This window comes from Lichenostomus cassidix, chromosome 4 (genome assembly GCF_008360975.1).
Source record: "Lichenostomus cassidix isolate B80296 chromosome 4, HeHo_3.0, whole genome shotgun sequence".
Lineage (NCBI taxonomy): Eukaryota > Metazoa > Chordata > Aves > Passeriformes > Meliphagidae > Lichenostomus > Lichenostomus cassidix.
The window spans coordinates 67,918,709-67,933,334 of NC_139484.1; the positions used below are offsets into that span (position 1 = coordinate 67,918,709).

At 38.6% G+C, this 14,626-nt stretch overlaps 1 protein-coding gene across 2 annotated transcripts in view; it reads right to left on the reverse strand.

Annotated features, from left to right (window-relative positions):
- Window positions 1–581: 581 nt before the first annotated feature.
- Window positions 582–14,626, reverse strand: part of TBC1D14 (TBC1 domain family member 14) — a 63,032-nt gene continuing 48,987 nt past the window's right edge. For both annotated transcript variants that reach the window (XM_085059753.1, XM_085059754.1), the window contains 3 exons: window positions 13,432–13,541; window positions 5,151–5,409; window positions 582–3,921 (listed from right to left, as the gene is read on the reverse strand). In XM_085059753.1, coding sequence (XP_084915879.1) covers window positions 3,856–3,921; window positions 5,151–5,409; window positions 13,432–13,541 — 435 coding nt within the window. In that variant the 3' untranslated portion in view covers window positions 582–3,855. The remainder of the gene's footprint in view (window positions 3,922–5,150; window positions 5,410–13,431; window positions 13,542–14,626) is intronic.

Below are 14,626 nucleotides of genomic sequence, written 5' to 3' on the forward strand. Positions count from 1 at the left end.
ATGGCAGCCAAAGCTTTGCTTGCACTCCTCTGTAGCCTTGGTGCACAGCTACTGCCTTCTCTCCCCCTTTATCTGTCTTTTATTTAGTCCTTCAGCCTCTTTTCACTTAAGCAACAGGAAGTTTCTCTGCTGTAAGTCCTGAAGTTATGCCGATATCAGAATTATAACAGTAATTCCTTATGTTGAGCACAAACACTTGCAATAAACCAAGATTTCTTCTTTTCAAACAAAGTGAGGATAAGATATTTCAGCATTTCTGACTTCTGTGCATGTCACACAGATGTATTTACAAGTATTTTTAGTAATAAATCCTTTAGACCCCAGGCCTAGTCCAGAGAAAGGTGTATGAAAAGGGATAAAACCACAGGCATGGTAAGTATCAGATCTTCTAAAGGTCTTGTGGAATTTAACACGTATTTTAACATGAGAACTTGACAAGCATCAGCAAAAAGTTCTCCGACTTCAATACACAAACAGCCCAAAGTCCTCTTTTTGAGCAGACAAAAACTGCTGAAGCTGCCTGTGAAGAAAAAGACAAGTACTGGAATTTTTAATTTCTGAATTACACTGACAACAGTTAATTAAGATAACTTTACATGACTTTATTTAACAAAACCATATATTTACAGTTGAAAAAAGTTCCAGTTTGATACACATATCTAAACAAAACAAACGTGGTAACTACATAACCCAATTTAAACATGATGTACAGGAGATGTACCAACACTTCTCTGTATGTCATTCTTGTTTAAAACATCCAAAAATAAGCTGTTACAAGGTACTTTTTTTTTCCAAATGAAATTGTTTACTAAATGAAGTAACATTAATGATTGACTGCAGATTGAAGTTGCAAAACTGCTTTTATAATAAAGTGCAGATTTTAAAGAATCCCAAAGCTGGTTGGAGTTTTCTTGTTTCTCTGATCTGCTGCACATACAGTGGTACTTTTGATGTATTGCAGCAGTTTTATTTCTCCTTAAACCTATGAAGAAAAAGTTTGTTTGATGGGGACATTTGCTCCATGAAAGAAAATCTCATGCATCTTGTTCCAGATACTTTCAAGCACCTGAACAATAAAATTGTCAAAATTTTTAATGCAATTCCCTGAATTTCTTAAGGAAGATTTCTGTAATAGCTAATTAAGAGATTTGGTATACTGCAAGAAACTTGAAAAGCTCAGTGGCAAGAAATTCTATGCCATTACTACTCATCTCTGTTTTTATCAAAATTCAAGCGTTACCTTCAAATCAAGTTATTAAGAAGTTGAAATAATTGCATGTTTAGGCAGGTGATTTTTTTTCACTTGTATTTTGTTTGAAAACAAACTGTGCAAAGCTCCTTATTGCATTGCTGTTTCTTCATTAAAGAACATACCTTATATACACAAAGAAATCATTTAGAAAATATATACAACTTCTAAGAACAGATCAAATCACAAAACAAAGTAATTACATTTGCAAGTAACAAACAGTGCACGAGTGTTGCAGCAGGCCTTTTCCCCACAACTATGCCCACTGTCACTGTTACATTCAACATCTTATTGAGAAGAGAAAAAGAACAGGCTGTCGATGGCTGCCAAGATGCCTACTAGCTGAAAAATGCTTTTTTTAACCAGACAAATGAGCCACACTCGTAGACTTGCTGTAAAAGAAAACACAAATGTAGTTGCAATGAAGACTTAAACCACAAAGCCAGTTACAGTACCACCTAAAAATGTATACTGAGGAAGAAGTGATCTCTGTGTTTAACAAACCGTTTAAAAGCATAGTGCAAATGTTTCGGATGGTAGGCCTCTCGTATGCTTCATGGAAAGGCATATTTGTTGTGGTAATAGAAAAATGTAATATTAAACACTTACTGACCTTCCTGCTTTCTATTGCACTTCAAAGCAATGGAGCATACAAGTACCAGTCGTTGGAGGACAAATTCTGTACAAATTCTGAGTGAATTAACACGTTTCCTATCACATCTTAACATCTAATTTCAGTAAGTGATGACCTAGATGATGTCTTGTGGCAGAATTGAGATGACAAACAAAAAACCACATCCATTACACCAGGTACACAAAGTGGACAGGAGAAGAGGTCAATGAGGTATCGGACTTGCAGGCTGCATTTGCATTACACATCTTTCAAAGTGATTAGGAGTCCTCACTTACCAGGGAATCTTGTTCTCACTCTTCTTAATATTACAATCAAATTATCCCTCATAATGTCTGTACCAAAGGACAGTGTTTTGGTTATGTCCCACAGTCCTTTACATTGTATGTTGAGTTGAGCAGTGTGCAACTATTATTCTTGTTTTTTATTCAGACAATGCCAAAATAATCAGCATAAACCAGACTGAAGAGCACTGGGAAACCGCTGACCATACAGCTGGAGGATTTAGTAATGCCTGTTCACAGTTAACACAAATATTGCTTCAGTTACATTTCCCTTTTCAATGATCATCATTATTATAAAATAGGTTTTACACTATACACTATGCAATAAACATTCTTGTAAATCAGAGGCACTCATGATTTGCCCTTCAACATTCACCTGAATGCAAAGAGGATCTAAGATGTATGAGGGATTTAGGTAACAGCAGTTTGCTGCCGCTGTAACTTGCTCTCATGTATTAGAGGTTGGATAAAATGCTCAGAAATGACAGCTTGTACTGATCCTGATGGTGTCTGGCACATTTCCCAATAAACTTCTTTCACTTGTCACTGTATGGATCAGCTCCACGTAACTTTCCCACTGTGGCAGCAGCAGCTTCAGGAGATCCCACAAAACCTTTTGTTTTTAGCAGCAACATTGTTGAGCATTAACTGCTCCCCACCACCCTTTCTCCTGAGTTCTGACAGTGAGCAAAGCTGGGTTTAAAGTAACTATTAAAATTGCTTTTAACCATCTCTCAGTTTATGTGCTAAGCCCACAGTTTTACCTCCATGACTGGACACATGGCTCAGGAGTAAGTAGCTGGTAGGCAAGAACATCCTGGAACAGCACTGCCCCAGGAGAGGGACACGTGGAAACATGCATTTAGTAGTATGTGACCTTAGCTTTAAAGAGAGGATAGAGAGAGCAATTGGGAAATGATGCCAGCTTAATACTAGAACCCTCTTGGTGAGTTTGGAATCTAGGCTGATGAAAGGAATCTCCTCCATATGCATCCAGATTGGAAAAATAAATTTCCAAGGCATCTTGAAGAATAATTGGTTTTGCACTGCAAGTTTGACTTCTCTTCCAAACTTATTTTCTACTTAACTTTTTCTTATTAAAGAAAGGAATGTAGTTCTACATCTACATGATTTCTTTGGTAAATGGGACCCACAGCCTATTAAATTAGAAGCATTTCTAAAGAAATGGTCCTTACATCATTTAAAATTCCAGCACCAGTTATTTAAAATCCAGATCCAGCTACTGTTACAGGTATTGGAAATATATCTTGCCTAAGAATGAAACAGGGGAATAGTTTTCAAAGCAACCAACATTGCTGAATGTCCAGTCTTTTAAAACATGAAAGAAAAAAAATGTAGGAAACCCCAAACCCTTGATATTATTTTGTTTCACTGCCCTCATCAGAAGTACAGAATGTGTAATGCTCTCCACAGCATAAGCTCATACCACTAAAAGTTTAAGGCTAAGCCTAGGTTTAATTTATAAGGGATTTATCCCCTAATTTCCTTTCTTCTTTTTTTTCTTTATTTTTAACTCCTCCTCCTCGTTTTTCTTCTCTCCCCCTTAAGGCTATTCTACTACTAAATGTAACTCTGAACACTTTGATTTGCAGGTTCATACATGTCAAACAGTAATCAACACTTCTGCCACTTTAGCTCTTTCCTGGGAGTCACAGGAGGCAAACCCAATGTTAACGTTTGAGTGAAGGACTTCCTTTTTCCATTTCCCGGTTATCTTTCTGCAGAGCAGCCAGTATCTAGACATTTCAAAAAATGAGAGAGTAGAAAAGCATTAGATTTTCAAAAATACTCAGCAATTCATTCTGAAGAGTTTCCAGTTATGTTTGAGCAATGCTATTATAACTTTCAAATGTAATCAAATTTAGAGAAGCTCTCCACTGACAAGAGACCTCTCCTGTAAGTCCTTGTGACATGGTGGATAGAAACGCATTTAACAAAGGTTTAAACTCCATCTGCCCCCCAACACATACTTCTGAAGCCTGTTATTTATTTGGGGTACTTGGCAGAATAAGACCCCTATCCCTCCTTCCCCATGAGATAAGCAGAAGCAGACTGGGCAATTATTTGGAATGCAATCCTCACGCATGGCATGTTCAAGGAAGGTGAGACAACTGAACAACTTGTGGAGCCACTCCTGCTGTGAAGGTTAGAAATCCTCATCTCAAAGAGAAAGCTGGCAATCCCCAGCATCTACAGGTACTACTACCTCAGGAAAGAACCTTAAAAATCCAGTTGCAGCTGAATTGCCCCAACCACAATGTTTAACATCACCTTTCATTTTCTCTGCAAAAAACCCATTGGAAAAAATGGGCAGAGCTCTATTACAGAACTACTCACAAAATGGGCTGTATTGCTGCTTTGAACAAAGAAGAAAAAAAAAAAGGGGGAGTTTCCACACTCCAGCATGAATGGCTGTTACAGCCACTTAATGATTTCCACATTCAGGTGACACATCTTTTTGCTTTAAACTGGAATTGTGTTGAAATTACAGTGATGAAACAATATCTGAAATCACATGCTAAATCCCAATAAAGAAGTCAGAGATGCAATCACTTCTGTAGAGCTCAAAATCAGGCAGAGATCTTCAAGATGATTAAGATGAGTGTATGATAGTGTGTCCTGATAAATTGTCATCTTCCCTCAAAGACTGCATTTCTGCTTTTAAGTATCAAGTTGTAATGTTGCCAGCAGCCTTTGTAATTTAAACATTTTAAAAGCTGTGTGATAAATTTCACTCAATATTTCAATTTTGAATGTTAACTGAGCTCTCCCTTTCCAGAGGAGATTAAGCTGAGGGAATCCACTCACCTCAATGTATGCTAAAAGCATGAAGTGAGCTACACAGTCCTACCTACCCAAAAAATCAAATACTAGGTCTGCTAAAATATTATTCCAGATGTTGCCAAACCCCCTTTTCATTAATAAAGTGCAATCATCAGTTACCAAAGACTGAAATCCTCTTTACCTGAGCCCATTTTTTGTTTCTACTTTGCATCTGAATGGCAGCAATAGATGTGAAGAATTCTTCTGAAGGCAAGTCCTCTGGTAGCTTCGTTAAAAACTGGGCTATATGAATGAAGTCCATTTTGGTCAAAATATCTTCAAAAAGTTTTAGTATTCCCAGTGCTGTACGGAATAAGAACTCTTCTCCATCACGGCAGAACACATCCCAGACACGGCATGCCAAGTCTAATGGCAAAGATTTGCTGTACAATGTGAATATCCTGAAAAGCAGAAAAAAATTTTCAGAGTTAAAGGACAAGAAGTCTTGGATATTTACAGAAGTACACACATCAATCATCAGTAAGTTTGAGGCCTCTCAAATATTTGTAATTAAGTATTTCAAAAGCACTTCTGTTAGTTGCAGCACACCAATCCATGGAACAATATAAAATTGTACAACCATCAAGGTATGGTCTCTGAGTTTGATTTTCTTGGATCACACCAGAAGAAACAATATACATGGTTTTACAATGGGCATGCAATGACCACAGCTATCATCAAAGGCCTGTTTAATCATCACTTCAGAGTTGAGAATTGATGCAGTTTTAGTTGTGAAAACACAAAAAGCTGAACCTTAAGACAAACTGCAATGGGAATTTTGTGATTCAGATAGAGGAGAGGAGTAAAACTAACTCTTGTGTTCCAGGCTTGACTGACTGGCAAAGTAATAAGCATGATTTTTGAAGAAAGGATCAGCTTGAACTCCCTTGAGTTGAGAGAAACAGGCAAGGCAGGATGTGCAGAGAGGAGATGTAGATAGTGGTGATAAGATGGTGGCTTACTGTGCCTGTACAGATGTGATCCCTGAAGAGAAAGGGTAATACCAGAAGCTAAAACTGTATTCTCATTAACTACCATGAGCACATTTCTTCCTTCACCAAAATGCTGACAGCCTTGCAGCCAGAAACAAAAGGTTGCTCCCTCCTCTCTCCTTTATCCAACATCTCACTACACAGCACAGCGTGAGCACTGCTGCCAACAATGACCTAACAGCAAGCAATAAGAATTAAGTTCCCTAGAATCACTTTACAGTATATGGGAAAAGTGTTACAGTGTTTTTTTCCTTCAGAATTCAGAGAGAATTCTATATTTTCCCACAGATGCACTGCACAAAGATCTCTGTAAAACTGCAAAGAATTTTCTCCCCAGCAGAGGTCAGCAAAGGCTCAAATTGCAATCAAACCTTTCCACAGCTTTTAACAAAAAACTCCTTTTCAAGTATGTTGAATTGAACAGTAGTTTTCATGTGTTTAAAACTACCCTCTATCCCCTCAATTTTTTTTATTTAGGAAATTTGGATTTACATTAAATAAAGATGAACAGATATATACACACACATATATAGGTATAGAATATGAAGTATTTTCACAGCAAAGTCTAATAATCAAAGGCTAAATAATCAAATCAAATCAAAATCAAATAATTATTAGCAAATTATCTGATTTTTAATATATAAAATTTTATTTGAATGATGTGTCATTAAGTACATGGCTTCTGTATGAATCAACACACTTTAGAAAAAAGGGAAAAGATACTCATTTTATAAATATCCAGATGAAACTAACATTTCCACAAATTCAGGTGACAAGTGAATGGCAGGTTCAAGATCCTTAGGATTTTACTGTTTTTTCCTATTTTTACATCTTATTGCAATCTTTTTATAATAAGTGGAAATATTTCAAATCTTGTTCTCCAAAAAGCTAGGTTAGAATTATCAACAAACAAAAAGTATAGGTCTGGGATGAAAACACCACACACTTGTTCAGACATACATGAAGGTGTAAGAAGAGCACAATACAAGCTCCTTCTTTGGGTTACTGTCTGATCCTACACTTCAGACTTCACATACTTTGTATATTCTTTCCATCTTTTTGTAGAGTCACACACCATATAAAACTGTACCACCACAGAATACCTACATGGCAGAATTAAGACTTTTGTCTGTATGCACATGCACAGGAAACAGTAACAGCTTTTCAATTAGAAAGGAAACACTAACAGCTTTTCAATTTGAAAGGAACAGTCTAATAGGAAGCAATTCAACTGAGTCCTTTCCTGATCACCAAGCAGCAGGCAAAGAGTCAGCCAGAAACAAGTCCAGATAAGTAACAATGCCAACTTTTTGGACCTGTTTTTATTCACAAAAGCTATTATGCTGTCATGATTCAGACCTAACCTGAATAACCCATTTGTATTAAATCTCCAACTATGCAGAAAATTAACCGTCAAAAGAAAGAACTATTTATTAGAACACTACTTTTGTATCGAAGGATTTACCCACATCAAAAAAGTTGTCACATCAAATAAGGGATTTGCCATTGAGCTCTTCATAATTTGAAAGGAAGTGCCATTTGCAGGAACTTAACAAAGCAATTAACATTCATTCATATTTGCATGGAATTGATGCATCAAACCCTAACAGCAGAGACTGCCCCCACAGAATAAGCAGTGAAACATCAATGGGAATCACCTCTTAGAATGGATACAGCATTTCATCCCTTCAAACATTTCCTACTGAAAGACATTTTTTATTAGACATCTGAGCTACTAGTCTGAAAGGCAGCTGAGATTTATTAGAGTAATAAAGCAGCTGCCAGACTGCAGCAGTTCTGGCAGCACTGGCACACTCCTTGCACATGACCTGCTCTCGCTGTACTGCAGGATCATTTTCTGTCTGCAGCTCTTTTCCAAGTCACAGGTGCAGACAACACAGCTAACTCACACAGAGTTGTCCAGTGTCAGAGCTCTGCAGGTGCAGGCTACTGGCCTCTCTCTGTTTGGAAGAGAAAGGAAGAAGCACCAGATGCTCCTGCTCCTCCCCAGCCCTGCTTATGCTGGAAGTGTACTTTGAGGTAGATGCTTGAAATCCTGGCTGGTTTGCTGCTCACAGGGAAAGCATATGACCATAAAGTCATCAAGAAAGCAAACCACTGTTACCATGATAATCATAGGCTTCATGTTTCTTTCCTTTGCTTTTTCTCCCCCAGCCCTTTCTTCTCTTTTCTTTCTTTTTTAATTAAAAAGTATTTATAATATATTAGCAAGAGCAATGCAGACTGGTAGGCCAGATTTTGGACTGGCAACTCACACACAACATTGATGCAAATCAGATCTTAGGTATTCTTGCACTACACATTCCTTTCCCATGTCTGCAAATTTTAAAATCATTACAGTCTTAAAAAAAGTGGAAGTGTTTACTTTGTTTCTTATTTGGAAAAAAAGAAAAGTAAATATTATTTAATATAAAATGCTGACTGCAAGAGGGCATTTATGGGGGGAGTGGACAGTTACTGGCATGACATGGGCTATGCTTTTCTTAAAGTAACAGAAAGCAAGCTTATTAACACTTTACTGGAAGTGCTCACTAAAAATGGCCACACAGAGTGGCTTGGACCTTTATCATAACAAGCCCATGGTGTCAATAGAAAGTTCATGTTCACGGAGCACAGTCACAGTCCATGTAACACTAAAGAACCACTGATCAATCCATCAGTACAAACACAGCCCTTGGCTACAATTATTATCAAAATCATTTTCCTGAGTAGGGATAAAGAGGTGTTTGTATAGCAGCAGCAGGCCATAAATAGACAGCATGTGTCCTTGGCAAATCCACATTCTACTCTGTTCACAAGAGCCTGCAGAACATCAGCTGATAGAAGGAGGCCAAAACTGGGCTATTCAGACACACCATTTCCCCTCTGTTCTTTGTGAACCTGACTGCATGTTGCTCTTTATGGCTTTTTCACACTTGATCCCCTCACCAAAAAGAGTAAACCCCTGTATAGCTTTTGAATTCTTTCTACAAGGTTGATCAGTTGGAGTTTAGGCCGAAAGCACATAGGTCCTTTTTAAATGAGATGCCTTACTTGTGGCAAGTATCCCCTGATAATCATGTCACATTACCTTTTAATTAAACTATTCAGTCCTTGGAGTTTTCCCATCATAGAAGGCAGCAGTGGAACTAAACTGGCGGGGGGGGTCTCCTCTCTAAATTTTCTACCAGCCCCAAGAAAACCTGCACAGCTGGACCCACCTACAGCGTTTCTTTTTCTTGGAACATATCCCTTCAAAAATGATTTAAGCACACCAATTTTACTGCTGTTCCCTGCAGCACGGGTTACAGCAAAAAGCACAGAGGAGACTAGTTGATTCCACTGTAATTATGGCAGGAGCAGGAGGGTTTCCCAGCAACTGGTCTGTGCAGCACTGGCTACTGGAACCCTCCCAGAGCTGGCACCAGCTGAGATTTACTGCACACATGCCTGCACAGTAACCACACCAGACACTGGAATAGCAGCAGGCATCCCTTTGGAGCTCAGAACAAACGTTCATTTAAATAAAAGTAATGTTAGAGCAAGGCTGTTTCACAGAGATTTTAACCTACAAGCAGAAGACCTACCTACTCAAAGAGACACTGTACCATATTCTTCCCTGACTGTAAACACACTGCAGCCACACTCTTAGTGGGAATTTACAGAAAAAAAAGAAAATCTAAATCTGCTTCCTACAGGATCAAAGTATTCTGAAGTAGAAACTATGTGTATGTATGCACACACACTTATGAATACACTTATACATATATTTAAGTAAAATATGTAAGTTTTACATAAATACAACCTGCACTGTCTAACAAAATTAAGGCTAGAGTGGTATGAGCTGTGTAGTTCGAGACAAGTGTGAAGAAGTCTAATACAGTACTGGGCAGGTCTACCTCAAATAGCCTACATTCCAGTGCAAGATCAGTGTTGTAACTCTCTAGGGAAGGACCACAGTAAGCTGTCCTTGGAATTAAAATAAACAGCTTGAATATGGATGGAGGTAAACAGCAAGAAACACTAATTGTCAGTTCACTGATACAAAGACCTTGAGAAGCACCATCCACAGTCACTCCTGACTGATGTTTCTTTCAAGTGCTCTTAACAAAACCCACAGAGGTAAAAAAAGGGAGACCTGATATGCCTCAAGACTTCAATAACACTTCAACACAGACTTCATCACTTCAGTTCTTCATTCACAAGTCACTCATTTTTTCTTTTTGGTTGGTTTTGGCTTTGTGTTTGGGTTTTTTTCCCTAGATATGTACTAAGAGAGAACAACTAATCACATAAATATTTACTCAAGAAAATACAATAAACAGTATTCTATCAAAGCAAAATTGCTGCAGGGAATGCAAACCTCTAATTTCTGGTATTGTTTCTCAGGATTTATTCTTTACAATGTGAAGTTAGACAACAGCATGATATTAACATGCCTGTACCGTGAGGATGCTCAATTTTAGTTTCTCCTACAGAATGTCTTATTTACTAGTTGGCTATGATGGTGTCTTAATCCATAGTATCACAGAATACTCTGAGTTGGAAGAGACCCACAAAGATTACTGAGTCCAATTCCTGGTCCTGCACAGGAGCCAACCTTTAATTCACACTATGTGCCTAAGCATTGTCCAAAAGCTTCCTGAACTCTGTCAGGCTTGGAGCTGTGACCATTTCCCTGGGCAGCCTGTTCAAGTGTCCAGCCACCAGCTGGGAGAGCCTTTTCCTAATACTTAAATCTCCCCTGACACAGCTTTATGCACCACAGAGATCAGTGTCTGCCCCTCCTCTTCCCCTCTTGAGGAAGCTGCAGACTGCAATTGGGTCTCCTCTCAGTCTCCTCTTCCCCAGGCTGAACAGAACAATTGCCCTCAGCCACTCCTCACACAGCTTCCCCTCAAGGCCCTTCACCATCTTTGTTACCCTCCTTTGAACACTCTAAGTTAGATATGTTTCTTATATTGTGGCACCCAAAACTGTCCCCAGGACTCGAGGTGAGGCTGCCCAGGTCAGAGCAGAGCAGGACAATCCCCTCCCTTGCCCAGCTGGTGATGCTGTGCCTGATGCCCCCCGACACAGCTGACCCTTCTGGCTGCCAGGGTACAGCTGACTCATGTTCAACTTTCTGTCAACCAGGACCCCCAGGTCCCTTTCCACAGTGCTGCTTTCCAGCATCTCATTCCCCAGTCTGCCTGCACATTCAGGGCTGCCCCATCCCAGCTGCAGAATCCAGACAGGTTACTGTGAGAGACAGTATCAAAATCATTACTGAAGTTTAAAATAATACATCAACTACGTGGGTAACCTTGTCATAAAAGGAAATTAAGTTTGTGAAGCTGGACTTTCACTTTGTGCTGTGCTAGCCTCTGGATGTCTTACAATACTTCCCAGAATAACCTTATCCAGAATTTTACCAGTCACTGTAGTGATACTGACAGGCCTTCAGTTTCCAGAGACACCCAGCCTGCCCATCTTGAAAATCAGGACAACGTTTTCCAGCTTCCAGACAACTGGAACCTCTCCAGATTCCCAAGCCTGTTCAAAAATCATTGAGAGAGGTCTCACGATGGTATCAGCCAGCTCTTGGATTAATTCCATCAGGCCCCACAGACCATCAGGCTGGAGCAGCAAATCCCACACAAGTTCAGGGTCAAATGGAAGTTTATCATCCACCCAGCCATGGTCTTCCAGCTCAGGGCTCTGGGACCCCAAAGCACACCATCATTGTTAAAGACCAAAGCAAAGACAGCATTAAATATCTCTACTTTGTCTGTGTCCCTGCTGGTGAGGTGACCATCCTCATCATGTAACAGGCTGATAAAATTTCTGGACTGCTATTGACATTATTGTCCATTAAAAATACAATAACCTGGTGATTTCAGTGTCATCTCTCCAGTTATTCTCCCACATGTTTACAGTCATCTTATTTTGATGTTCCTTTTATTCAGTTGCTTCCTCCACACACAGGCATTTCACAACATTGAGGCAATACAATTTCAACATCTTTCCTCTTATCACTGAACACACCAGCCTCTGCTCTCCTTCTTCCCTTCTATCTTATCCTAGTACTCTCTCCATTCTCTGTGCATAGGTCTACTTCAGTTCAATATTCTCAGCCTTCAGTCATAATATCGTTCTCATGGTATTTCTCTGGTTAAATGTTGGGAGAAATGAGCCTATTCATGACCTCCCTCCCCAATCCCCTACATATGATGCACTAAAATGTAATCCCAGTGTAACAGCAAGTCACTGACAGCCCATGTTACACCACCCTCTGTGCAACAGGTATATACAAATCATGAAACTCAAGCAAAAGCAGCACGAGGAGTCCATTTGGAGTTGAATTCTATCAATGGACATTGAGAACAACAAGAAGGGCTTTCCTGCATCAGTAGGGAAAAAAAGATTGAGGAGAACACGAGCCCATTGCTGAACAGGGCAAGGAGCCTGGAGACAAAGAACATGCAGACAGCTGTGGTACTCACTGCCACCTTCATCTCAGTCTTTACTGAGACTTGCTTTCAGGAATCCCAGGTCCTCCAGACCAGTGGAAAAACCTAATATAAGGAAACCTCACCCTAGCTGGAGGAGAATTATATTATGGAACATTTAAATAAATTGGGCATATACAAGTGTGTGGGGAAACTGTCTGGTGGTGTTGTGAAGCCACTCTCAATTATCTTTGAAACATCCCAGTGATCAGGGGAAGTTCCTGAGGACCTGAAGGAAATTGTCACTCATCCCAAAACTGAGGACGAAGTCTTGCTAAAATGAAACATTTTAACTGCCCCAAACCAAAGTCTGATATACACAAATGCAAACACTCAATTTGGAGTACCTAATACTGCACTGAAATTTGGCAGAAGTGCAAATAAGATCTTTGGCTTTTTTCCTCTCTAAGGAAAATGATCTGATTGTACTAGAACTAAAATGGAAGACAGTTTCAGCTAATAAAAGCACTTTAATTGCCTGTCTGCTAAATGGAATAGCTTTTCTGTAGTATTGAGTTCTATGTTGTATGGACAAATGTTTTAATTACACTTTCCCCACTCTGTGCAGGACAAAGTACACATTTCAAATGCAAAACTGGCAATATTTTCTGAATAGACAACCCTGGTACACACCTGCACATGCAATAGATAAATCCTCTCAGAAGATCAATCCAAACAGGCACTAAATATGGATAAACACAGCTACCCAGCAGTATTTCAAAATAAGCTTCCAATTTAACATGAGTACAATAACAAAGGTTAGGCAAATGTTAAACATCACAGAAGTATGTGGGAATGATTTGGATTGACAACTCAAGTACTGAACAAAAAATAAAGCCTTTATCTTAGAAGAATATTAAACAGTTAAGAATATTCCAGTTTCTGTCATGAATACTGACACATGTTACACACCTTAGTAACTGCACTTTCAATGACTTACCAATCAATTAGATAGATGTCTGGAGTTAGGTTATTTTTTTTGAAGTGAGCAAATAACTTTGGCAGATTTTCTTCAAAGAATACCTCAAATGCGGCAAAGTAAGTCAACATCTGGGAAAACATAACAGAGAAAACAAGCAGTTAGCTGTGTTATTAATAGGCTTAAATGTATTATCTGCTGTAGGATTAACACTCCTCAAAAATAGGATCAAATTAATTACATGATACTATAAAGAGCTAAGCATTTACATAAAAGGCAGCATCTGCAAGCATTAAGAGTTTAAGATCCACTCTATATACGATTCATATACTAAACAATATGTTTGCTTTGGGTCTTGATCAACTTCCTTTGGAAAGAAAAATTCCAGTAGGAGAGGAATTTTTTGCTGATTTTTCAAAATAATTATAACAGAATAAACAGAATGGTGTTTTATGCTTGTGGAAGTAACTTAATACTATACTGAACAGAATCCAAGACCCAATGGAACATAACAAAATACAAAACTAAAATAATGTTAGTACTCCACAGCCACAGTGAAGAGTCCAGTATATTCCAGTCATAAATCATATTCTGATACCAAAGCTATTCTAATAGTCTAATACCAACACAATACCCTGCATTTTACAATTAGATAATAGGCATTTCTTTTGCAAAAAGGAAGATACGAGTTTCACACAGAAAACTCAAAGACTGGGACAAGTCACCTATGCAAGAAGAAGACTGTAACTTTCTCTGACAACATAACCCCTGAACTTCCTTGCTTTTAACACAAAGACTTTTATGCTATTTTAAAATTTGAGTATTTAGTCAAATTTCATAACAGAGAACATGGAAAACACAAATCTTCAAATTTGAGTTAAAACCAAAAGGTTTAGTCACCCTCCTTAATACTACAAGGAGAAAAGTTAAGCAAAGTCCTTAAATGTTTCAGTATTTTAACTACAAAATCCCAATAAAAGCAGTAAAGAAAGGCTGTGATTTCTTCAAGGTATGAGTAGCAACAGCATACTTCTCCCCAAAACATCGTGACAGTAAATGGAAAAGAGGATCCTTTCAAAGACTTCTGTCTGAAATCATTTTAAAGGATGACAGGTCTGTTTCCCAGGTTTTTTAATGTCCTTATAGAAGTATTTTCCATTTCCTCTGAATGAAGTGACAGATGGTGGACTACTTTCATTAATAGCAACAAATAAAA